This window comes from Calonectris borealis, chromosome 4 (assembly GCF_964195595.1).
Source record: "Calonectris borealis chromosome 4, bCalBor7.hap1.2, whole genome shotgun sequence".
Classification (NCBI taxonomy): domain Eukaryota; kingdom Metazoa; phylum Chordata; class Aves; order Procellariiformes; family Procellariidae; genus Calonectris; species Calonectris borealis.
Window position 1 is genome coordinate 56,316,276 of NC_134315.1, and position 26,270 is coordinate 56,342,545.

The 26,270-nt window shown below is 41.9% G+C and overlaps 1 protein-coding gene across 2 annotated transcripts in view; it reads right to left on the reverse strand.

The window, feature by feature from the left end:
- The window catches only part of PPP3CA (protein phosphatase 3 catalytic subunit alpha), a 210,148-nt gene that overhangs the window by 21,135 nt on the left and 162,743 nt on the right, over positions 1–26,270 (reverse strand). For both annotated transcript variants that reach the window (XM_075149622.1, XM_075149621.1), the window contains exons 7-10: positions 14,439–14,516; positions 12,529–12,623; positions 2,661–2,786; positions 17–91 (exon numbers count right to left, since the gene is read on the reverse strand). In XM_075149622.1, coding sequence (XP_075005723.1) covers positions 17–91; positions 2,661–2,786; positions 12,529–12,623; positions 14,439–14,516 — 374 coding nt within the window. The remainder of the gene's footprint in view (positions 1–16; positions 92–2,660; positions 2,787–12,528; positions 12,624–14,438; positions 14,517–26,270) is intronic.

Below are 26,270 nucleotides of genomic sequence, written 5' to 3' on the forward strand. Positions count from 1 at the left end.
GGCAGGAGGCTCTTACCATCAAACCCATCTTCCTCTGTCCCCAATTCATCATCTGAGCAGATGTTCAGCACGTTTACCAGCATCTCTGTCACTAAAATGGAAAACAAATGCAAAATGTTGATATTAAGCTTCCCTCATCTGTCAGACAGCAAACTCTAGCTGTAACAGTGTTAATGAAAATTCAGTACAGAAATGACACCCACTTTTTAAACAACATGGACCTTGTTTTACGCACAAAGTAATATAAGCTTGAAGTGTCTTATGTAGTTAATAAAAAGTACGGGTTTCCATAAAAATTGTTCCAAATATAACGAACACCACAACAAATAGACTTTAAAAAAAAAAAATAATGTGTTTACAATCTCTCTTTTTGCAATTGTCAATGAACTAGGTAACTTTTGTTTTCTCCCCCTCAATATATATTTTGCCTCACTCATCTTGGACAGCAGAACTGACCACTCTCCTCTTGCTGCTACATTGCATTGAATTCCCTGCTTAGCAAATGGAACGACATTTCAATTGAAAAAGTTACAGCAAGAGGGATCACAGAATATTTATTTGTTTTTCCAGGTTCTGGACACTGTACTTTCAGTTCAACAAAAGATTAACCCTTGTAAGATGTCTACAAAGGGGCAGAAAACTATTCTATATTCAATAGAAACATCATTATCAGTGAATTCAGAATATATTCAGCTTGCTTACTTTGCAACTTGGGCACGGAAGGGTCAGCCTCAGGCTAACCCTAATCTGGTCCCAGCTCTTTCTGGAAAGGCAGAGTAAGAACACCCAAAAAAACCCCAGCAAAAATCACAACCAAGGAAATGGAATTTAGAGATCAAAAAAGCCAAAGTTACGAGGTAAAACGTGAAATCATTAGCAGATTCAGAAAAACTCCACTACATCTACATGTAGTAAGCATCATTAAAAGGGTTACCAGGCATGTCCAGCCTCACGGTAGCTACACAGATTGAAAGTTTAAATTTTTTAATCAAGTGGTTATTAAAATCCTCTCCTGTGACAAGTATGATGGCTTAGCACATTAGAAGGGCGGGACACAGCTATATTTTTCCTACATTAGTGAAGGATTTAATGTTTTCCTTTGACAGGATTAGTGGAAAGACTTTCCACATTAACAACCACCAGCGAAACTAGCAGCTTCCTACCTTGGTTGGCCTTTAAGGAAAAAATCTATAAAAAAAAAAAGAAATAAATAAAAAGTTGTGCAGAACATCAACTCTTACATCCATGAGTTTTGCTTTGCAGAGAAAGGGAAAACACTGATTTCACTTCTCAGGGCTCTAAAAGTTCCAAGCAATTGGTAAGAGTGACCACTGGGAAGACATAATGGAGGGAAAAAAAAACCAAAACCCAAGAAAAAAGATGAAGGAGTGTTCATGGTCTCAGAATCTCAACAAATCTGGCCCTTCAGCCTCACCTGCGGGGAAACCTCTGGAAAAATGACCCTACAGAGCATCTTACAGAACTGCAACGTGTATGGAGAATAGGCCCGTCCTTAAAATGGCCTGGCTGAGTTTACTGCCGAAGAAAATGAAAGCATTTTATCTGCTTCACGAGAGTCTGCAACACGCGTCAGTGTGGATTATGTAATGCCTCCATTAGTGGAAACAGCTGTCTATTCTTTGTTAATCCCTATTTTATTGTCTATCTGCTTTGTTCACAGAGACTTCAGGCGTCTCACCAGCGGGTTTCCTAGTACAAAAGAGTAGCTGAAAACAAAGCCAGTCATGGCTGCAGGTAAGAGCCACAGCTGGCTATATTTCCAGTTGCCTATTAAGAGAGAACTGTTATTCCAAGCAGCTTTTAAGAGTTTATTATAGTTTTCTGGCAGTAATTGCTGTTGCAGCAATATACTATAATGGACAGATCAAAGCAAGCTTCATCTCAGGCCTTGAATAAAATGACTTGGGGTTTAAGCAGTTTGCATTATGTATTCATTTAATATGTTAGACCAAAGTGTTTTCGTGCCTTTTGTGTGCTTGCCATTCATAGCATGAAGTTGTCTTCAGGCAACATCAAGAGCATCGTGTTTCAATAAAACATCATTTATGTTCTTTAGTCTTCTCGCCAGCGATGAGGCACCGTACGCCCTGGGCAGAGAAGGGGCTGAGGAGCAGGTTTTCCTTCTTCCTGCCATCTCTATACTCTCTCCAGGAACAGCTAACCAGACTGGGTCTTAGCATCACCAGCTCTGTGTTTGCTGGTGAAAAAGCAACCCATTATCATCTTATCAGAAAGGTCAGCTGGATAAGGATGTGACCATGATGTAGTGAAGTCTGTTGTGATATCCCTTGAGCAGTAAGCAATATCCAAGGGAATGCCCAAGAGCTTATAAAGGGACAACTAATAAGAATTTTAATCAGTGAATGCACCTCTGGCCTGCAATGCCATAAAATCTATTTCTACAGCAGAAACATAATGGCATCATAGCCTGGAAAGAGTGGAAATTATAAAAACGTATGAGAACTATGATTTAACCATTAGTAATTGCTTGCCCCTCTGAGGCCTGTTTCTTTAAATTTGTCCTTGAAAGCAAGTCATCTGTCTTCAAATTATTCTTGCCAGTTCAAATAAATGAGGCCACATGCACAATGACTAAGAAACCATTTTGCAGTTTCTATGAACAGAGCCAATTTACATACCTTTCTCACCCACAAACGGCAAGGACCAGGTAAACACATCCATGAAGTTTGGAAGCCAGTATGGATGAGGGGAGCAGTTGAACTGTCTGATATTCATAACGTTGTTCTCGTACTTCAATACTGCAGCTAGAAGGGGGAAAGGAAAGAAACAAAAGAGATGTCAGCCACGCACGTGTAACTGGCGACCAGACCAGTAATGCTCATAGCATGCACAGCCTGCAGAGCTGCACACCAGCTTTCAACCACTTGACCCAGCAGCAGCACTTGACTACTAGTTATAATAAGATACAGCCTCAAAGAAGTTGCGAGCCATTTCCAGTCTGAAAGCAGCGTCGTCAGCTTTCCCTGGCACTAAGATGACTCGGTAAGTGACTTAATAACTCTGAGTAGTCATGAACATAGGCTCTGGGATCTCCCACCAGCAGGGAACAAGGCAGACTATCCACAACCACTCATTTCACAGAGTTACCTGAGCTCCTCACAACCACACTTTGGAGATAACAAAGAAAAGTGTTTATCACTCAAGAGTTTGAATGCTGCTCTTCCAATGAAGATTTTCAACATATTTCATTCATAGTATTGTACAACAGATGATACTTTCTTCTCACATTTTTCAAACTCTAGGCACATGAGACTGTGCTCCCTTTAGTATGGATGAATAATAATACAATTTGTCTTGCACCATTTAAAATTCGTAACATTCTTGTCAACACACACACACAAAAAGCCTACATTTGCTAATGGGCAGAAATATAGATATTTATGCCATTGCCACTTTTTAAAGCACCAAGTCAAGTTCAGTATTAACTTGTGTTAATGGACTTCAGGTTTATATCTGAAACAGGATCTGATTAACTTTAACCTGTTTTTGCAATATCAATAGAACAAAGTAAATCAAGGTATCACAAGCATATCAGTAAGAAATAGCTATTTCTTTCTAGAAGAGACCATAGATGTACCCAGGTCCAGTGCAGTCAAAAGTCAAATGAAAGAGGGAAAGGCTGAATGTGGCTTGGGTAGAGAGAGCAGAAAGCGTAGGCAGGAGAGAAAAGGACAATATCAATTTGGTTAGGGAGGAGCAAAGTAATCATGTTGAAAATGTGGCAGATTAAATAAAATGAACTCTACAATAAGCCTAAATAACTGCCCTTATCAAAACTCATTTTCCAAAGCATGAAGTTTGCCCAACACCATGCTAACACTACTCTCCACACCAAATCTAGACTTTTATGCACTTTTAAAATTTTTTAATAGCAATAAGTGGTTATTAGAGTGCTGCAGATTACTCAAACCTCAGGCCATTCATTGAGACCACCTGGAATAACACAGAATGGGGATGGGTTTGGCAGCTGTTTGTATCACAGGTCTATTTGTTAAAAGAATGTATTGAGAGAGAACTTTCAATAATATGGTCTTTCAATAAAAATCATCCAGTGCTGGATTTCTGTTGTCCACTTCATGGGCCAACTGCCTCAGCCTGGGAAACAGTAAAACTAAATCTCATCCCTTCCTTCTCCTTTTTTTCTTTTCTGTCTTCTTGCAAAAACACATGTAATGTAAAATGTTAATAATGCAGTTGAAGACTCAACGTGGTAACAGTATCTCTAACCTAATTAGGGTATATTTTAATTTACAGAATCTGTTTCCCGAAATTCAGTAATTTCTAAATTGCACAGGCACAGAATACATGTGCTGTTGGATGTGAACAGAGCCATTTATGAAATAGAAGAGCAAGTATTTCCCTGCTCATGGAAAAAAAGGTAATTTTGAGATGACCACCTAAAACCAAAGAGACTCATAACTATCCTGAACACAAAGACATAAAAGTTTTTAAACAATACAGCTACAGGAGACTGCAGACAGGATCTTTAATCAACATGGGACTAAGGCAGTCAATACAAGCTGAAGCTTCCATCCACTGTAAAGGGTGCTGGCACTTTACATTTTTATTACCAGAAAAATAAGGGTGAGGTTTCAGTTTTTAAAAAACAGCTCGGTGAACTTTACATGAATTTTGCTGGTCATCTCACCACTAGCATTTACATATAGCTCTGAAGGCAATTGCCGCTCAGATGCTTACTCTCATGCAGACAGCGCTGACTTCACTACGTCCTGCTGGTCATCACCTCATCTTGTAGCAGTTCTGGTTCTGTAGCTGAAGATGAGCTGTCATCGAATACTTTTTACGCTAGAGACAATATACTGCACATACTGGAAGACATGTATGTAACTTTACATAAATCATCTTCAGTTTGCCTTTTTAAGCTAGGAATTAAGCCATCCTGATGAGATCTATTAACCTGTAACCTTCAGAATGGTCCTCCTCAGCTTTAGTCAAAGAAAAATGAATCAAGGAAGCAACACACACAATAATGCCTTCATAAATGATGAAACAGTACGAATCAAAAGTATATCAGAAATACACCACGACAAAGACACATGAAGAAGGAGGTATATCATACTTTGTTTTCGCCTTTCCTCCAGCTTTCCCACCTGTGGCTCCTCAGGGAGGAACATAGTTCCAGGGGCTGGTTATTACTTAACAGCCAGCAATGAAGTTGCATGACTGCAATATGGCACAGCACCATAGGAAATGCAGTGTATCGCAACGTTGGCTGAAGGGGATGAACAATTTCTTCTGATTATTCGTCTCCTGCCATTGACTAAAGTGTGTGTCAACCAGACAAGAAACTTTTTTGGATGCACTAGACTGTTGCTTCCCACAAAAATTTAATAGGTTGCTAAATGTCTTCCATTTTGTGGCCGATGACAGAGTCCAGAGTGACCTGGGAATTTCTGAAGCCTACTCACTGATAGACACAGGAAAACGGCTCGCTAACGTTTACACAAACTTTTGCCAGGCAGACACCCTCCATTTAAATAAACCACATTTGACTTTTGCCCATCCTAGCCTGACAATTGGCAGCCATTCTGCTGCTCAGTAAAATAAAAATGGCTTAATACTGCTATTAGCAAAAATGAGAAAACTAGTGTTGATGCTCTTAATATTTCCATCACTTCTTGGCTGAAATTACATATGGCAGGTCGAAATTCATTCTCCTTCTATTACAGTGACACAACTGCATAATAAAAATAAATAGTTTGTGGCTTTACAGCAAAAATGAGTCAAAACCACACAAAAAGGACCACTTAATGGTTGTGAAGATTCATTTAGAAGGACTAAAATTTCAAATTCATCATCTTAGTGAGCTAAGGTAGTTCCCCCCCGCAACTATTTCTTCAATTTATCCATTAAGTCTGTTTCTAAATTCTGTGCAAGTTGAATAAATCGTTTTTAAAATTGACCTCTAAAAAAGCCTGAACCATAAGCAGAACAGTTAGAAAACATCAAATTAAATATAAATGGCTTTAGTTGGGTTTGTTTTGTTTTTAAAGGGAGATAATTTATTTTGAGATTACTATTAAAAAAAAAAATCTTCACACCACCTTATTAATTTATATACCTGAGTATCTTACAAAAGCAAGTTCCGATAACAGTATTTTAAAAACTAATCTCCTCTGTAAATGACCTGTACAGCTCCCCCACAAATTACTTCAAAGGCCACTTGAAGAAAAATAACACTATCCAATAGAGCAGGGTAATAAGAGAGACAGAAGTCTTCTAAAATAACCCTACTCTTGAAAGAATAAAATAAAGTAGGGTAGTTACCAGTATCACAAATACTTTTCTGAATTTTTAATTTAAAATTTTTCATTTACAAGCACAATGTACACAAAACATTTAACATTAAACAAAATGGCTCTTGTTACGATTGTGCAGTTCTGACTACTGCTTAGTAGTCAGAATAAGAAAAATGCACCTGGATCAAGAAGAAAATGCTTCTCAGATAATAGCAGGAGTTTCCCTGAGCTATTCCGGCCCCTTGCTTTCTTTCGGTCATAGCTCTTTTTTAACCCTCTCTTGGCTCAGAAAAGGTTTGCGGGTTTCATCTCTGCTTAACTTAGTCCACATTAACTTGATGCCTAAGTAGCTATAGGAGACCCCATTTGCCCTGAAAGAGCAGGAATCTTTTGAAGGTTGTATGACTACCAGCCACGCGGTCGCTGATGGAGGAGACAGAAGAAAGCGGGAGGGGTTCCTTTGGTTATGAAACCCGTAACTGAGGAAAACCTGACTCTCTTCAACATCTGCTTATTATTCCAGGCTGCAATCTCTATACTTTTCTTTCCAAACTAATACTTAGACAGATGCTAGCAGGTCAAGCCACCAGCCACAGTTTTATCGTGTATAATCACCAACCAGAGCAAGAATCTTATTTTATTATTCTTAACAGCCACACACATTTTAACCTAATTTTGGTACTCGCTGTTGTAAATGAGTTTTAGAAGCTAATGTTTTGTAAAGTGAAGATGTGCAGATATCCCAAATGACATTATACTTCTTTCCAATGCTAGTAAACTGACATATCGGATGCTGAAATCACATTAGAGTGAAATGAAACACTAACACAGCAGGCAAAGGGCATTTGTACTGTTTAGCTTTAAGCATTTAACACAGGTACCTAAGGCTGGAAATACGGGTGGTGAAAAACGTGCAGGTAAGAAACCTCCTTTCAGCTAGAAATGGAGACAGCTCTTCTAACCTTCTCAGGATCAAATATAATCACTTAGTGCCATCAGAGACCCCCCGGGATATCTCCTTGGTCTCCCTCCATTAAAGATTATCGCCCCTGTCTCCTGTGTCATACCTGTCAGATCCGAGTGGATGTCTCAGACCCCTCTGGCATCTCAAATGGTGGTTTAAAAGCCTATATGTTGGGAGGTGGATTAAGGCCTTAAGCAACGTGAACAACACTAAACTGTGTGACCAATAGTTCAGAATTACTCAGACATTACATATCCTGCTTCAAGATCTGCTGAATCATTTTTCAATGTAAATTAATTGATAACACTTCCATCAGAGGAAAAAAAATAATGAGCACGGTAGAAATACTAGCCCAGAATGAACTACATGTTTTTAGATAAACAACCTCAAAATAATTTTAGCAAACAAGTTAACTAATTTTCTTGTAATTTTTTTTCAGAAAACTCATCCTGCATTTAGAAAATAAATGCAGTGAAAGGTCTCTCAGATTCTTCATACCTAAGAAAGAATTTCAATTTCTGATTTAATGCCAAATTAACTTCAGCATTAACTGTGCAACTGGGAACAGTGCCTTCTCCTCCAGCAGAGTTGCTAAGTAACCACAGTGTTTTCTGCCCAAGACAGGTCAGGGATAAGGGTTAGTAAAATGCTTAAGGAGTTTAAACATTATCAAAGGAAAAAATGATTTACTATACAAGGTAATAATGTAAATAATCCAGTACAGAAGTGGGGCTAACTGCAGTTGGGAAAATCTTCCCTTACAGAATTCTGAAGATTTTTATTTTACATGTGCAATTGCGTCTTCCAAAGAAACAGCGCATTAGCGTTCAAGATTTTATCAACAGACTGCAAAAATCACTTCTGGCAAACTTCTCTGCATTGGCAATGAGATGGCCTAGATACCCTTACGACTCCTCTTTAAAAGCTTTTGTTTCCATGACAAGGTCTCATCACAACAGCAGAGATAAAGCATTAAAGAAAACTATAGGGCAAAAAGAAGGTTACGGCCGCTTTTCTTTCTCCCAAAGTGCTATTATTTCTCAAAGATCATCCTTGTCTTCCAGGTATATTACTCTGCCTTTTTCCAATATCAAAATAATTTTCCTGTTAGATCCATTTGGATCAGATACATTTCTTAAGGTGTATCTATGGTATACCACATGCTGACACTTTATACACGCTTCATTGATATATTACTTATCTGATACGTTAACGTGCATACCGATGTACAGTTGGTTTTAATTTTTCTAGTATCCCAAACTCCCCTGCATGCTTTCTTTGTTTCTTTCCTTCATCATCTGCTTTTTCTTTCAGCAACATGTGTACGCTGCAGCAAGTTGGAAGAGACATCATGCTATTTTTTTCAATAGCTTTGGATTCTCTGGTGGTTATCTCACCACTAGGAAACGTAATCTTTTAAAAGTGTTCAAAAGATAACAGTCTGTCTTTAGACAGCTAGTTAAAATTGTTCACTCAGCCAAAAAGAATGCACTTACTGAAGTGACAGCCAGACACTAAAATATGAAGTATTGCCAATGATTTACAAATAAATTGCCTGCCTCTGTAGAACTTCTGTAAAATCTTTTACTTGATTGGGTTTTTTTTATTGTGGCACAAACAGCATTACAACAAGCCCAATTAAGCCATTAAGAAATATTAAATGTGGGAATGAAAGTTTAGACGTGGTACGAGGCCAGCAGATCATACAATGCAGTAATTTTTGGCACCCTCTTATTCTGTTGCTATAAAGAATTCCTCCTGGTGATGGGCACCCTTGAATCCAGGGGTAAACCTGTACTTATACAACTTTCTCAGAGTTTCTTCATCAGTACAGCCTTCCTTTGAGGTCCTGAAGTCACAGGTAACTATCACAATCCAATTAACATTTATCTTCTTGCATGAGGAGTTTTGATCCTCTCCAGAAGGAGTAGTCTTAGAAAATCATCAATGCACCGGTATTTCTTGTAACAAGTTTTAATAATAATCTTAACGTATCTTTTTCTTTATGCCTTTTAATAATATAAATGAGAGGAGAAATGTTTGAGAAAACTATGAAGACACTGAACAGAAGTCAGAAGTTGCCAAAAAACATATGTATAAATTCCTCCCCTTTGGCAATGCTCTCCATTATAATGAATATGGAAGGCATTAATAACAATAATGAAGAAGGATAGTCTTGGAAAGAGGAGGGACACTGGGCTCCCCATATCTAGGCAGTTTCTGAGTCTCTGAATCACCCCCTGAAAGTGTATCTCTCTGTCTCCGTTAACTACACAGGGAACCCCTGACAGGAGCCTCCTAATTGAAAAACCTAACCTTGGCACCTGAAGTTGTGCATGTGTGTGGGCTGGGGTTGCGACAGGACCAGCAGCCACATGACAGACGAATTACACACGCAGCCTTCAGGAGGCAATGGCCAGTAACCAAAAGGATACAGAAAACTCCCTTCGGTGCCAGAATCCAGCGGAGCAAAGCCAAAAGAGATTCCCGTGGTGGGTCGGTACTGTGAGACAGCCCATGCAGAGGGTCTACAGCAGCCTTATTAACAGCAGATAAGCTGAACATGGTCTTGTTTGGGTAGCTTTATCTACAGCTACTCCTGCCAAACCTCCTTTTGCTCTGGGAATGTTGCCTCCCTGCTGCTCTTTGAGGACATACCTGATCCCAGTGGCTGCTCTCCAGCGAGGACTGAATAAGCCCTTGGATAAAGTTGGCAACCAAGCCCACTCCTTCTGAAGTGCTTTGAAGTAGTACAAGAAAGTACATCTGCTTTAATAGGTATGAGAACTATCAACCTGGGGTAGAAAATAAGCATTCCTAGCCCCTTTGTAGCTTTTTAAAAAAATGTATTTATCTTAAACAACACTGCATTTAAAAATGACCCATTCATGTCAGTGGGAGATGGAGCCTCTCAGGAATTTATTTAGGGTGACTTTATTAACTAAGTGACAACCAGAAGCATACTAAGAATGCATATTATAAAGGAAGGCACTTACTAGTAGGAGAGTAATTTCTTTTCCAAGGACTGACAGTAACCAAAACCCCAAATGATCTGTAAAAATCAATCAGGTTCTGCACTAGTGCACGATGAGTCAAGCTAGAGCAACTGTCCTGTAAGACCTCTAGATGGAGAAGCCTTCCTTCGCCTCCCGAAATCAGTCAGTCAGAAGCTCTGTGTTCTTAGTTAATTCATCTGCTGCAAATCAAGGAAGCCAACAAGTAGCCATGTTTTGGACTGATTGAGGATGATGGTGTTTTTCTTTCTTGAAGAGGGAAGCAAGCACCCAAACACTACCCAGATGAAGATGAATGAGCAATGCAGCATGAAAAACTATGCATGATGTACTTTAAATGCCAAGAGCCAGTGCAATCAGTCACATGAAATAATGCGTCAAAACTTCTAATGAGAGAAAAGGAAGCAGTTAAACCCAACAGAAATTCATTACAAAGCTGCTAAAGGTCAGCCTCTAAATTTACAAGTCATACATTAAAGAGTGGCACACTGGTGCCGATCTCGCACCACTGATTTGCCTGAGCTCACTCAGAGCAGGTATCACCAGCAGCGCACCCAAATGTCAGCTGTGACCGCAGATAACCAGCGCCTCTCAGCAGCTGGCCTACAGCCTTTCCCCAGAAAAGGCTTTCCACCAGTTTTAAGACCCGCCTGCCACAGTGGAGCATCCAGGAACAAGGGAAATGACCCTCTCTTCTGAAATGGAGAGAATGGAGAGGCACTTCCCTTTACCTCCCAGACTCAAGATTTTGAATATTATAAATCATTGCTTTACATTTAACATTTGCCTTCACGACAAAAATCTCACATTTTTCACCCATTGCCTTCATGTGCACAGAACTACCTACATGCAATAAGAAACAACAGATGAACACTCTGTCACCTTACTTGTACAGACCCGCCATCGGTCTGCCTTCTACCCAAAGCAGCCAACCCAGAGACTAAACACACTTTTCCACCAACAGCAACGATGCTGCGAAGAAAATTAATACATCCCTTGTTTCATCCTGCACTTTTTGGGTTGCTAGCAGAGTCTCTATATTATTTACTTTTACAAAAGTAGCTACTGACAGCTCTGCTTGCATGTTTTTTGCAGAATGCTTTTATTGATTTTTCCACAAGTTAACACGCATATTGAGAACACCGAAGTGTACAAACCCCATTATCTAACATTGAAGTGTTTCCTTCCCTTGCATACAGTTCATGGCATAACAGCTTTCAGATTATAAGTTTTATAATATAAAATGATGCCTGAAGAAGCTTTCTTTTCTAAGTTGAAAAAAAAAAAAAACACAAAATTAAAAATTGCTTACTTCTTTTGCGAGCAAGCATTCAAATTAAAAATGTCTCTTCTCAAGAAAGATTGATCTCTTTGCAATGGAGCTACTTTCAAGAATATCATTGAGCAAAAAATTATTTTGTTTTGCTCACAGAGGAACACAAATAACTTTAGCTTTACTGGGAATAGGAGAAAGTAAACATTACTGCTCATTTCAAGCTAGGAGGGCAGGTTTATTAGAATGCTTTATTTTTAGAAACATGAATTTTTCTTTCCAGTTCATTGGAGGAGATTTCAGGGAATGTGATAAACTAATAAACTCAGAGAATCTTCAAACACTTATATTCAGTGGAGTCTTTATAGAGTGACCAGTGACTGCTTATTTGTGCAGTAACCTTTTTTTTTTTGGCTAATGGTATTTCACTTCCTATATAACAGTTTTCAAGTGATTAAAAAAAAAAACAAAACATAAAGGAACTCAGACAATATTTATCCCATGCTTTATCCACTGATAATCTGTCAAAGTTTGTTAGCTGGCTAGAGAGTTTGCGTATACAAACTCCATTAATTTTACTGGAAAGGAGCGAAGGGGCAAATAATTAATTATAAGGAACACTGAGCTCTGAACACCTCACCTACAGCATGTCTTAATATACTTCACTTAGTTAATAGAACTGTTTTCAGTTTTGCTTCCTGTGTAACATTTACTTAATAATTTGCAGTCAAAATACAGAAATATTCTAAGGCATATTAGAATCTACAGTTATGTTCAGCGGCATACATTTGCCTGTAATAGATTTAATTAGATTTGTATTATGTAATAAATGGAATGGCCATGAACTAATAAATAGAGGAAGAAAATGGGCATGAACTGATAAATAGAGAAAAGAGTGAAAAATAACACCAATGTAATATATTTGAGTAAAGAGAAGTACAGTCTACTGTATATTAACAGGAATTAAATTCTTACCTTTGTTATTGTATACATCTAGATAGTTTGGTGCTGAAAAAATTGTGATTAGTGAAGGGAAGCCTGTTGTTTGGCTTTTCCTGTACATACGATACCTAAAAGGAAAGAGAACATACTAGTTATTGCCCAATGTTGTATGTGTATTTGTCGCTGAACAAATATAGTGCAAAAAACCCTAGCACTTCACTGCACTGGCTGTTAACAAATGCCAGGAGAGAAAAACATGCACATGTGCTTTTTAAAGCCATGGAAAAAAATATTTCCTGCAGGCTTATTCATTATATCTATTTGGGATGGCCAGGGATCCACACCATGCTCGAAAGCTGTGTCTCTGTCTGAAATTTAGTCAGCCAGAAGTGGGTTTTGTTATGAATTCGCTCAGTGCCCATCCCTAGAGCCAAGTGGCCTCTATGTGTGTGCGTCCCAGGACATTCCCAGACTTTCCCTCCGTGGGACTGCGGGTGAAGGCAAGCACCAGCACATGCCTTGGAGGTGCATGGTACTGCCTTCAGAAGAGAAGTGCGCATCCTCCATGACCCTCCAGCTGCCTGCCCTCTCTGGGCATGCAAGTGATGGCAAGGCCGGGGGAGATGGAGAGTATGAGAAGAGGAGGGGAAACAGGGGGTCCAATATTTTCAGTGCTGTGTCTAATCTCATCCAGTCTATTAGCCAGTTTATTAATGCTTGCATGTTTTCATTACCTAACCTTGCTGCCTTATGAAAAATAAAAGGCTTATTGGACCAACATATAATCAATCAAGCATTAAAACTGCAAGTAATTGGAAGCAAACCAACCAAACAGTACTTTTGTCTCACTAAGAGACAAGTAACACCAAATACTGCTCTTTAGTCTTCAGCTACAAGAAACCGAAGAACTTGGCAAACATCCACAATAGTTGCACCGAAACCATTGCAGAGTTTCAATGCAATCCCTTCTACAAAATTTTATTTTTCACCCTTTATTGGAAAGCAATACAATAAAAATGAAATGTCATTACCCTTGGGTATTTCATGCCAGTTATTTTTGGCAGAGTAATAGCTTGCTTTTAATTGCATTGAGGTTTTTAAGTATGTGATAGTTCAAACAATCAGAATAGCTTTTTATATGCATAGTGAATATCGACCTCATTCCTACAATCTTGCTACTTTATCTTTTATTACTATTCAGGTTGGGTGAAGTTTCTACCTCCAAATAAACACATTAATAATTTATGCAAGATATGCAAAGCTATTTATTCAGATACCAATCCTTCATTAAAATCTCACAAGTATGGTAAATTTCAATGAAGAACTTTTAATAATTTTTTAAAGCGGCATAAAAAGTTCTATCTTTACACTGGCAACACTTTCATGAGAGAACTATCAACACCAGTCGATGCTTGACCTGGATTGTTTTTCCACGCACTGTCTTAATAAACTCCTTAAATTCATTAATGATACTCCTGCATAAAATCATTTTTGGCTATTGAGTTCCACAAGTTTATTTTCTTGGTAAAGCGTGAAACCATTAGGCTCAGAAGTTTCAGGTAGGTGTGAAAGACTTAAGAGATGACAGTTCTGGCCTTCATGAGCCCAATCACTTCCCAGGCATCGTGCAACCAGTGTGTCAGAAGTCTCAGGCTCATTTGCAAAACTTCTTTGTAACTTTTGGTCATTTTATGCCACTTAAAATCTCTAAGGCTAAGTAAGTGGGATATATGAGGATTCATTAGGTCCTGTAACTCAGTAATAATCATGTAAAAGACATTCTAATGCCACTGTATGTTTTTATAGCATTAATAAAAAGGGAGAGCTGTTGCAACTTAAAGTTTTCCAGTTCATTCTCACTCAGTTGTTCTTTCTTTCCTTGCTCTTTATGACAACAGTAGGCCATTATTCATTATTAGTGCCCCCTCTCCACACATACTTACCCAGCATCCTGGGCTTCATGAGCTCGGAGTATAGATAACAAGTTATTGTGCTGTAGGAATTCACATACAGCAGGGTAACTGTTGGAAGAAAGTAATAGCACCTGTTATGGCATTATCAGAAGCGCCACATTTAGCTCTAGCTTTCAAAAAATGTTGTATCCAACATGCATCATTCATGAAATCAGCCCCTGCTCTGCAGGCAGATTTCAATAGAGACAACACTAGAAGCAGCACCTTTTTTTTCTCCCACCCCGTAGCTGCGTGGAGAGGAACTCTGAGAAGTTGCAATTCATTACATAACGACAATCACCTTATTGCTTGTCAGAAAGAAAGTAATTTCTTTTATTATACTTTAAGAGTCAGTGTACGCAGAAAAGAAAAACGTGATATAACGGTTGCTCACAATAGAAAACCTCCTCGCCCACTAACTAAAGTATGCACAGGCTGCTTATGGACACCAGATAATAAGCTGGTGTGCGGAAAGACAGGGAGAAAGACAGAAAGAAGAAAGGCAAATCAATCTCCAAACTGAAGATGTTTGATCTTCTGAACTTCATCTCCTTGGTAAATAAGAATTATCCTTCCCCTTGGCAACTTAAAATGTAAATTCTGTGACTTCCGAAACCCCAAAAGCGTGCCCACCGAATACATCCTTCCAAGACGTGTTCTACTGTATGAGTGAAAACAAAATCATTAGGTGAAAATGGTGAGAATTTCTCTATCATATTTTTCACTGCACATGGACAATGTTGCTTTCAAGGAGAACGGAGGAGCTGTTTCTTACAACCTCAGCACCCTGAAACCCGTTCTTACTGTTTAAGACACTGAACACGCATGAAAAACACATACAAGAAAAACAAAACACAGCATAACCTGTATGCAGTTTTGACAGCACAAGTGGGAAATATTGTTAAAAAAAGCTATTTAAAATTACACCTAAATAAATGTCGCAGAACTTAAAATGACTCCATTCTGCTGCTTTCAAAAATAAGTTTTCTTTTTTCTGTAATGACTGTTCTTGCTTTCAAATCGCTGATGATTCCCCATGCCTGTATTCAACGATAACAAACACAATGGCCATCTATCACTTCAGGACAGGAAGCAAAACCTCTCTTCTCCTGTTGTTAGCAATTTAATACAGAACCCCAAAAAGGCAAAACTTCCTGGTTTCCCCTCTCAAAAGCCAACTGTAGCAAGAGCAAAACAGGACAAAGAACACACATGGAAGAGGGTAAAGGAGAAGTGGCGTTGGAATAAAAGACTTGACATCTGGCAAAACCTTACCAGGCCCCTTAAAAACATCTAAGGGGTGGGAAAGAGTCTTTATTCAGATGACACCTAGAGCTCTTCCCTCTTCTCCCTCTTCGGGCCAGCCCTATACAATTTGGTTTGCCTTATCCAGATTTATTTCCCACCTTTGAAACCAAGCAATGGTTCAGCTGACTGCTTTGTATTTCATGACCTTTCACCATGGTGGGAAGCATGCAAGGTAGCAGGCGGCCTCATCCACATCCCTGCAGTCCGGTGACCCTATGTCTGAAAGGCACTTCTGAATTTAACGTTCCTCACTGGCAAGGATGCAGCATGGTATTGGCTCCGTTCTCACTAGCAGCTTAAAGAAGCTGCATTTAAAACATTAAACCTGGGGAGAAAACAAGTGTTGCCACCTCCTGTCACTCTCTGAATTTACTTCCAGTACTGGAGGTTGCCTGCACATCAGCAGCAAGACAAGCTGGCCGGGCACAGAAGTTTGAGCTGTTACTCTCTTGTGCCCCTCCATCTGACTGGAGCCTGACCAGCTCCAAGTGCCCTAGTTCCGAAGCCGACGTGGTGGAGAGGCAGGTCTGGCACAGGTGGAGAGTTGGGCTGCCTTCTGAATGCAGCCTGCCCCAGAGCAACGCCTGACCTGAGACTGGGACCAGGAGACTGATTTTCCTGGATTTGAGGCCCAGGATGTGACGTGTAGATGTTATAATTCCCTCTTCTCATTGCTGGCCAAAAAAAATCAAAACTGCTGGCAAAAGGTGTAAACTTCACATAGCAGCTCTGAAATATCACCTGATGGTTGGAGAAAAAGCAAAGGAGACCCTGCATTAACATCCGTTCACCATGTTTATTTTTCCACTATCAATTCAACTCTCCCATAGTTCAAATAATAGAACAGCCGGAAAGGTTTAAAGAAGGAAATACAAGGTGTTGGGGAAGACACTAAGGCATCTCCATGATCACTTCTGTGCTGGTTCTGCAGCACGATGGGCTCGCAGTCTGCCTGTAAATAGCACAAACTTGCAGAGTTCCTGAATCTCTAAGCGTAACTCACATACAGGTATTATGTTACAGGACTGTACATACTATCAAAGACCCTGGCAAGAGCACACTGTTTTGCAGTAGCTTAGGGGCAAGATGCAGTCATACAGTAATACTGTTATGCAAAATATTTAGGTAAAAGCTGTTGCTAAACACACTGAGCAAATTAAAAAAAAAAAAAAATCTCAACTAAACATTATACAAAAGACCTGCTGTCCCACCTTCAGAGCCCACTTGCAACCACTTAACAGCCCCATCAGTTTCTAACTTCATGCATGAAAGAGATGAAAATTCACGAAAAAAAGTAACGCAAAATCTAATGCATCATCTTCCTTCAGTGTATGCAAGAGAAATGCTACTGCTTGCTTCCAACCTTCCTGGATATTTTGAAGCTGAAAAGTCATTTGCATCTAGAGGCTACAAATCCAGTAGAATGGTATATTGCTGTTTTCGGACTTGACCCATGTAGCATATATTCTCCATCACAGGTTTGGTCTTTGGAATTGTCTAAAAAGATTGCCATTATAAAATTATTTCAATTCCCAAATTACATGGAGTATCATTTTGGCAGCTGACAGGCTGCCGTTCAAACCACTGGCAAATGAGAACTAATCACAGAATGGTTTGGATTGGAAGGGACCTTGAAGATCATCTAGAATCATAGAATCATAGAATCATTAAGGTTGGAAAAGACCTCTAAGATCATCGAGTCCAACTGTCAACCCAACACCACCATGCCCACTACACCATGTCCCTAAGCACCTCATCTACACGTCTTTTAAATACTTCCAGGGATGGTGACTCAACCACTTCCCTGGGCAGCCTGGTCCAAGGCCTGACCACTCTTTCAGTAAAGAAATTTCTCCTAATGTCCAGCCTAAACCTCCCTTGGCACAACTTAGGCCATTTCCTCTCGTCCTATCTAGTTCCAACCCCCCTGACATGGGCAGGGACACCTTCCACTAGACCAGGTTGCTCAAAGCCCCATCCAACCTGGCCTTGAACACTTCCAGGGATGGAGCATCCACAATTTCTCTGGGCAACATGTGCCAGTGCCTCACCACCCTCACCCACAGTGAAGAATTTCTTCCTTCTATCTAATCTTTCAGTTCAAAGCCATTACCCTTTGTCCTATCACTACATGCCCTTGAAAAAAGTCCCTCTCCAGCTTTCTTCCAGGCCCCCTTCAGGTACTGGAAGGCTGCTATAAGGTCTCCCCAGAGCCTTCTATTCTCCAGGCTGAACAACCCCAACTCTCTCAGCCTGTGTTCACAGGAGAGGTACTCCAGCCCTCTCATCATCTTCATGGTCCTCTCTGGACTCCAACACGTCCATGTCCTTCTTATGTTGGGGGCCCCAGAGCTGAACACAGTACTCCAGGTGGGGTCTCACGAGAGCGAAGTAGAGGGAGAGAATCACCTCCCTCAACCTGCTGGCCACGCTTCTTTTGAGGCAGCCCGGTCACATTGCCGGGTCATGTTGAGCTTCTCATCAACCAACACCCCCAAGTCCTTCTCCTCAGGGCTGTTCTCAATCCATTCTCTGCCCAGCCTGTATTTGTGCTTGGGATTGCCCCAACCCATGTGCAGGACCTTGCGCTTGGCCTTAGTGAACTTCATGAGGTTTGCACAGGCCCACCTTTCAAGCCTGTCAAGGTCCCTCTGGATGGCATCCCTTCCCTCCAGCGTGTCGACCGTGCCACACAGCTTGGTGTCATCTGCAAACTTGCTGAGGGTGCACTTGATCCCACTGTCCATATTGCCGACAAAGGTATTAAACAGCGCCAGTCCCAATACAGACCCCTGAGGAATGCAACTCATCACTGGTCTCCACTCGGACATCGAGCCATTGACCGTGACTCTTTGAGTGCGACCATCCAGCCAATTCCTTATCCATCGAGTGGTCCATCCATCAAATCCATGTCTCTCCAATTTAGAGACAAGGATGTAATGCGGGACAGTGTCAAAAGTCCAGGTCAATGTAATGCGGGACAGTGTCAGAAGTCCACGTAGATGACATCAGTTGCTCTTCCCTTATCCACCAATGCTGTAACCCCATCGTAGAAGGCCACCAAATTTGTCAGGCACGATTTGCCCTTAGTGAAGCCATGTTGGCTGTCACCAATTGCCTCATTATTTTCCATATGCCTTAGCATAGTTTCCAGGAGGATCTGCTCCATGATCTTCCCAGGCACAGAGGTGAGACTGACGGGCCTGTAGTTCCCTGGATCTTCCTTTTTTTACTTTTTAAAAACGGGGGTTATGTTTCCCCTTTTCCAGTCAGTGGGAATTTCACGAGACTGCCACGACTTCTCAGATATGATGGATAGTGGCTTAGCAACTTCATCCACCAGTTCCCTTGGGACCCGCGGATGCATCTCATCAGGTCCCATGGACTTGTGCACCTTCAGGTTCCTTAGATGGTCTTGAACCTGATCTTCTCCTACAGGGGGCGGTTCTTCACTCTCCCAGTCCCTTTGCCTTCTGCAACTTGGGCGGTGAGGCTTGAGCACTTGCCGGTGAAAACTGAGGCAAGAAAGTCATTGAGTACCCCCGCCTTCTCCATATCCCGGGTAACCAGGTCTCCTGTTTCGTTTCAGAGATGGCCCACATTTTCCCTAGCCTTCCTTTTATCACCAATGTACCTATAGAAACTTTTCTTGTTGCCCTTGACATCTCTGGCCAGATTTAATTCTATAAGGGCTTTAACTTTCCTAACCTGATCCCTGGCTGCTCAGGCAATTTCTCTGTATTCCTCCCAGGCTACCTGTCCTTGCTTCCACCCTCTGTAGGCTTCCTTTTTGTGTTTGAGTGTGTCCAGGAGCTCCTTGTTCATCCATGCAGGCCTCTTGGTGTTTTTGCCTGACTTCCTCTTTGTTGGGATGCATCGCTCCTGAGCTTGGAGGAGGTGATCCTTGAATATTAATTAGCTTTCTTGGGGCCCTCTTCCCTCCAGGGCTTTGTCCCATGGTATTCCATCAAGCAGACCCCTGGAGAGGCCAAAGTCTGCTCTCCTGAAGCCCAGTGTAGTGAGCTTGCTGTGCGCCCTCCTCGGTGCCCTAAGGATCTTGACCTCCACCATTTCATGGCCACTGCAGCCAAGGCTGCCCTTGAGCCTCACATTCTCCACCAGCCTCTCCTTATTGGTGAGAACAAGGTCCAGCATAGCATCTCTCCTCGTTGGCTCCTCTATCACTTGGAGAAGGAAGTTATCATCAACACATTCTAGGAACCTCCAGGAACAATGCCCTGCTGTGTTGTCCCTCCAACAGATATTGGGGTGGTTGAGGTCCCCCATGAGGACCAGGGCTTGTGAACGTGAGGCTGCTCCTATCTCTCTGTAGTGGGCTTCATCTGCTCGGTCTTCCTGGTCAGGTGGCCTGTAGCAGACCCCACTATAATGTCACCTGTCTCTACCCTCCCTTTAATCCTGACCCATAAGCTCTCGGTTGGCTCTTCAACCATCCCAAGCCGGAGTTCCATGCACTCCAGCTGGTCATTGACATAGAAGGTGACACCCCCTGCTCGTCTCCCCTGCCTGTCCTTCCTAAAGAGTCTGAATCCTTCCATTCCAACACTCCAGTCATAGGAGCCATCCCACCACGTCTCCGTGATGCCAATAAGGTCATAGCCCTGCAGGCGTGCGCACGTCTCTAAATCCTCTCGTTCATTCCCCACGCTACGTGCGTTTGCACAGAGGCATTTAAGTTGGGCCCCCGATGAAGCTGACTTACTGGCTGGAGTGGCAGGAGTTCCTTTGTGCCCCTCTTCAGGGGCTCTCCTGCTGACCTGAGATCCTTCTCCAGGCTCTGGGCATCTATTGCTGGCCCTGGCATCAAACTAGTAGGAGTGGGATGAACTGAGGTTCCCCTCTCCCAGCAACTTCAGTTTAAAGCCCTCTTCACCAGCCTGGCAAGCCTATGACCAAAGATGCTCTTGCCCTTCTCTGAGAGATGGACCCCATCAGCCTCCAGCAGACCATGTTTCTCAAAGCGAGTCCCATGGTCTACGTAGCCGAACTCCTGGCTGTGGCACCAGTCCTGTAACCATTTGTTGATTCGCCAGATTTGACTGGCCCTTTCAAACCCCCTCCCTTTGACCGGGAGGATTGATGAAAAAACTACCTGCGCTCCAGAGTCCCTTACCACCGCTCCCAGGGCTCTGTAATCCTCCTTGATACTCCTCAGACTGCTCCTGGCTGTATCACTGGTGCCCACGTGAGACAGCAGCAGCGGGTAATAGTCAGCAGACTGTAGGAGGCTTGGTAGTCTCTCGGTGACATCCCTGATACGAGCCCCCGGTAAGCAGCACACCCCTCGAGAGCGCGTCCGGTCGGCGAGTGGGTGCCTCCGCACCTCTCAGAAGAGTCGCCGGCTACTATCACCCATCGCCTTTTCTTACTTGCGCTGGTTGTTATACAGGGAGCAGATTGGGCTGCCTTACTCAGCTCCAGCGTCTCTCCTGGTGTGACGGGTCTTTCCTCTTCAGTCTGCAGAGCGGTGAAGTGGTTCTGCAAGGGCACCTCAGGCTTCGGGGGAAGTCTCTTCCTCCTGCTGGTCCTTGCTGTTGCAGCCATCCATTCCTCTGCATTATTGGCCCCCCTCTCTTCTGCGTGTGCTGGTGGGGAGTTTTTGGCTATTTGGCTGTGGGCTATGCGTCCACTGCAGACTGCGCTTGGAACCAGCTAACTCCTTCTGAGCCTCCCTGATGTTAGCAGCCTTCTCACCGCTCCTGCAGCTCAGCCTCCTGCTGCAGGAGGTCCTCCCCCTGGGCACACTTTTTGCAGGCAGGTCTGCCGCCTGCCCCTGCCCCAGGAGAGAGGTCTAGGCGCTGCCTCCAGTCTGAGGTCTGCGCTGCAGCCTCTCCCTTTGGCAGCTCCGTTTGGGTGGAGGCATCGGCCATCGCTGGGGTAGATGGTGCAGACCCCCTAGCCGGAGCTGCAGCCTTTGCTCTCAGATGAGTGCCCGCCATTCTGCCTTGAGGGCCAGGTAGGATGAGTGCCCTTGCCCTGTGCAGATGGTCACAGAACGGTGCCCAGTTCCTGGGTTATGTGTACTTCAGGTCTCCCACTCGGCCTGTGGAATGCCCCTCCTTCGAAGAGGCACCCTCCCTGCGCGAACTGCCGTGCAAACTGCTGCCCCAGGCCTGGCGGCCGCCCCAGGCCCTGTTTGCCCGCCCTGTTGGCAGCGCTCCTGGTCGCCCACGCTCCCCAGGGCTGCCTTTTGTGGGAGTCCCTGTCCCTGCCCAGGCCGCCTCAGCTGCTCTGGTGAGAGCTGCTGGCTCCTGGCGGGTCTCTGCGCTCCCCTGGGGTTTCCCCAGCTCAGGAAACCCCCCTGTACACCGCGATCCCCCGCTCCGCTGCGGAATGCACCTGCACCGGAGCTGATCGCCTCTGCGAGTGACTAATTTGCATACATTTCTTTTCAGAATTAATTGTGACTAAATGTAGACTTATGGTACATTTTGTTTAGAAATTTCACATTAACTTCTGAAAACTGGGGTCTATAATGAAAAATCTGATAGACAGTTGATTATGTTCATTATCAGTGCAGCTGCCCAAAATGTCTAGTCTATTCCTCTTTTTTTTCCACAGTATTCTTTTCATCCAGTGTTAAGTACTGCTTTTAAAGAAGATATAATGAAGTGGTAAAAAATGCTCCTAAATAGACATGATAGGTTCTTCTTTCCACTTCAAAGTACAAAAGTTTTTTTTTCTATTCCTTAATTATCTTATTCTTCATAAATCTGTGGAAAATAGACTTCTACTAGCAGAATTTGGCTGATTCTACAGGGCCCACACCTAGAAAGGCAGAGATGCCACATAGTGCTCCATGCAAAAACACACACACACACAAAAAAAATCTGGCTGCCATCTTTTCTTCTAAGTGAGTAGCATGGTATCTGTAATGAGCAAGCACTCGTATTACCCAGACCACTACAACCCATGAGCAGTCTATCTGGATATCTCATTTTTAAAAAGGCAAAGCAACTCTCAGATATTTTTCTTCAGCTACTTGTTGAAGTGGGGGCTGGGGAGAAGCAAAGTTTTCACTATACGCAGCTATTACGTATGCTATACCAGTTGTGACAATAAATACAGGGCTTTAATTTCCAGCACTTTCTTAACATCAGTTTGCTCCTGCCCAAATGCAGTGTCATATCAAACAATATTCCTCAACACAAAAATACATGCCCTCCAGGTAAACAGCACGAAGTCCTGCAAAATGCCAACAAAACAGAGATTATGGCAAAAGTTACCAGAAACAAGCTTTTACAGAAAAGACTTCTGCATGAGAAATTTTTTTCTAACCTTTCTAATGAAAATTATCATCTTGTAATCAAATTCCCCACTAGTTTTTCTGATCGCTACCCTTCCAGAAACACTCTCCTCCTTGCCCTGCTTTGCAGAGCCCAGACTGTAATTCAGATGAGCCAGAAATAAAGCAGTTGGCCAAGAGGGAAAACAAACAAACAGAAACCCCCCACGCAACAGGCTTTTCCAGAACGACCCAGCCTTCTGCCTGCGCTTCATGTGTCATGCTGAATCACGGAAGAGCGGTGAGTCATGGAGAAAACAAAATACCCCACCGCTAAGCTACAGAGATGTTATTCTCTGTGGAGTATGCGACTGTGATATTCCCTACTTCATCATCCTTGTTTCATTAAAATGCCTCATGCATTGTTTACTAGTTCTGAAGTCTCTTTTGCATGATCACTAATTACTTCTATGCAGTTTTGAAAGAGAAGCAATGCTTTGCTAACATGAACCAAAATGGCAGATGTTTTCAAATTGCTCTTCTACCAATAACTGGAAAAACTGGATGGATTTAATCCATTTTTTTCCATATCCTTCATCATACCATTAAAGCAGAGGTGTAAATGTCTTCAAAAAGAGGACATTCAAATTTAGCCCAACAGCTTCTCTAAGATTGCATGCACATATAGAAACAGGTTTCAGCAAAACCCATTGACCTCACACTTCAGTCTCCAAAGGCCGAAGGCAAATACTTTTGCTGCTCTGCTGTCCCAGGCAGCTCCCAGCACATCTCTTTCCACCTGCTTTTTCTTGCCCTTAGCTGTGCTGTCTGCAGAGCTGCACTGAGAAGTGGAGCAGGGAACTGCATGGGATTAGAACAAATAAACACATAACTTTTTTGCAGAGTCATTCTTTATAAAATTGGATGTGTTCCCAGGTCTGATGGATACACGAGCAATTCTACCAATACAGCTGGGCAGATAATGTGAGGGCAGCAAAAAGCTTCAGTCCCGGGAGAAGGAAGAATGGAAAAGTGGGCAAAAGAATCTGTTTAAAATGCTGCTAACCGCAAAAAAACATTCATACAACTGTGCCCCACGCCCTGAGGTGAAACATGCTACAGTCTTCAAAAGTCTTTTAGCAGACATTTCTCTAGTCTTTGCATACTCACAAACTTAACATGCATGTAAAGTAAACCACTGAAATGATGTGCTGGCAGGGCCAAAATTATTATTCTGCCCCAGAGCATCTGTCATGCCGAATCATTTCACTGCTGTCCAAGGCTGGCTAACAAAGTTCTTAGAGGAGTCTGCAATGTTGGTCACTCTTGCCACTGCTAACCTTTGCCTTTGGTTTTTTTTTGTTGTTTTTGAAAAATGTAACAATATAGTCAACAGCCAAACAGCTTTATAAAGCTCAGCATTCCTTATGAACTCATATTAATCTCACTAAGACAACCCAAGAGGCTGGAGCACCACGCCAGCAGAAAACTTCTGAGTATCTGCTCTACTTCCGAGGCCATCCATTGACTTTGGCCAGGCTCACACCACTCTCATGCTCTTGTTAAAAGTCAGCAATTAACCAAGTCTTATACACATGAATGATCCCAGAAAGTGAGTGTTAAGCTTGCACATGTGCTTAGTCCTGATAGGAAGCTTTTGATATACTTTACATAGAATAAGACACTGCTAATTAACTCAGTGGTGCAACCAAACTCCCAATGTTCTTCACCAGAGCTTTGACACAAAGGAAATGAAATAAGCTGGGCGTGGATCCAATCCAAATTTTTCACAGTTAGGACCATGCATGCTCATAGTAACTTCGTCTGAATGCGATGAAAGAACATTTTAATTCTTCATCCATCCAGTAAATCTTATGGGAATGATGACATTCCCCATCCTAGTGTGGCTTAGAAAGGAGAGAGTTTTCCCCACGCCTCAACAATTGCCTAAACCTACTTAGTGGCTGTCTCTCCATAAGTTAATTTTATTTTCAGAGAGAAAAAAAGTCCAGCTGACTTCTTCAAGCTTTCTGATCACTGAAAGAAACCATTCTCAAGACAGTAAGTAACAGTATATCTTGCCAAGTCAGATACCTTTCTTATAGAAATGCCTGAGAGTTACTGTACCACTAGTCCATGAAATAAATGCAATGGGTCATTGGCAAGATGAGTACAACCAGCTAAGTGCAAATAAGTAGTCACTAAATAAATTCAAGGCAAAACTAGATAATCTGATAAACAAAAAGGAAAACTTCTTTACTGGCTGGATCAGCTGAAAAATCAGGAGGGAAGGGAGGGAGGAATACCACTCAGGGACAAATTAATTCCCTTTTGTTCATAACATTCCCTGTTCATGACATTATTTTGGGTAAGGATGAAAGAAAAGTTTCACTTAACTCATAATTAAAAAACAATTTACACAACTAGCACTCCATTAATTATTTGTATTTTTCCATGAAATTGCATCAAACATGACCACGGCTGTGAAGGACATACAACTTTAAATTTCACAAAGGGGAAATGAAATCTCATCGCTATTGCTCTTTGTTCATTTTAAGGTACAGAGAACTTTAATAGATTTCCAAGAATTACTTAAATTTCAGAGTTACTTTTCACTGTGGCATTGTGCTATTGCTATTTCCAAGGATCCATAAATTTTGACAATTCACACTGCAAAATGCTGCTGGATGCAAAAGGCGTGCATTAAGTGTTGACTTTTAGCACCCTTGAAAATTAAGCTGACTATTCTTTACACCTCTAAATGACAGGCTAGGCCCGTGGTTTCAAGATCTGACATTTTACAGTGCTAGCCATAACAGTTTCAAGAGCTCTTGCACAAAAGGAAATTTCTTGAAGAAAAACTTGATCAGTTTGAAATTCAGTAGACTGTACGTGAGCGATCGCCCAAGAAATGCAGTGAGAAGCTTGTCAGACTACTGTAAGCTACAGTCTTTATACTTTCTCACATGTATTTACGTCATACAAACGGCTCAACATTTCACAAATGAGTTTTGGCTGAAAGGAGAAGATTTCATGTACTGCTGAGCTGGAAAGTCGCATTAACATGTTGCATGTACACAGTTAGAAAGTCACATTACTGTTATTTTCCTCATAGCATTTTGTTATAGGAAATAACTTTAAATCAGAGAAAAGTCACTTGAAACTTGCCATTATAATGAACATGTCTGATAAAATGAAAGTTATTTATTACACTTATTTCCTGCAATTGATTAAGAGATCTTAATCATCTAGAAATCATTCCCCTGGTT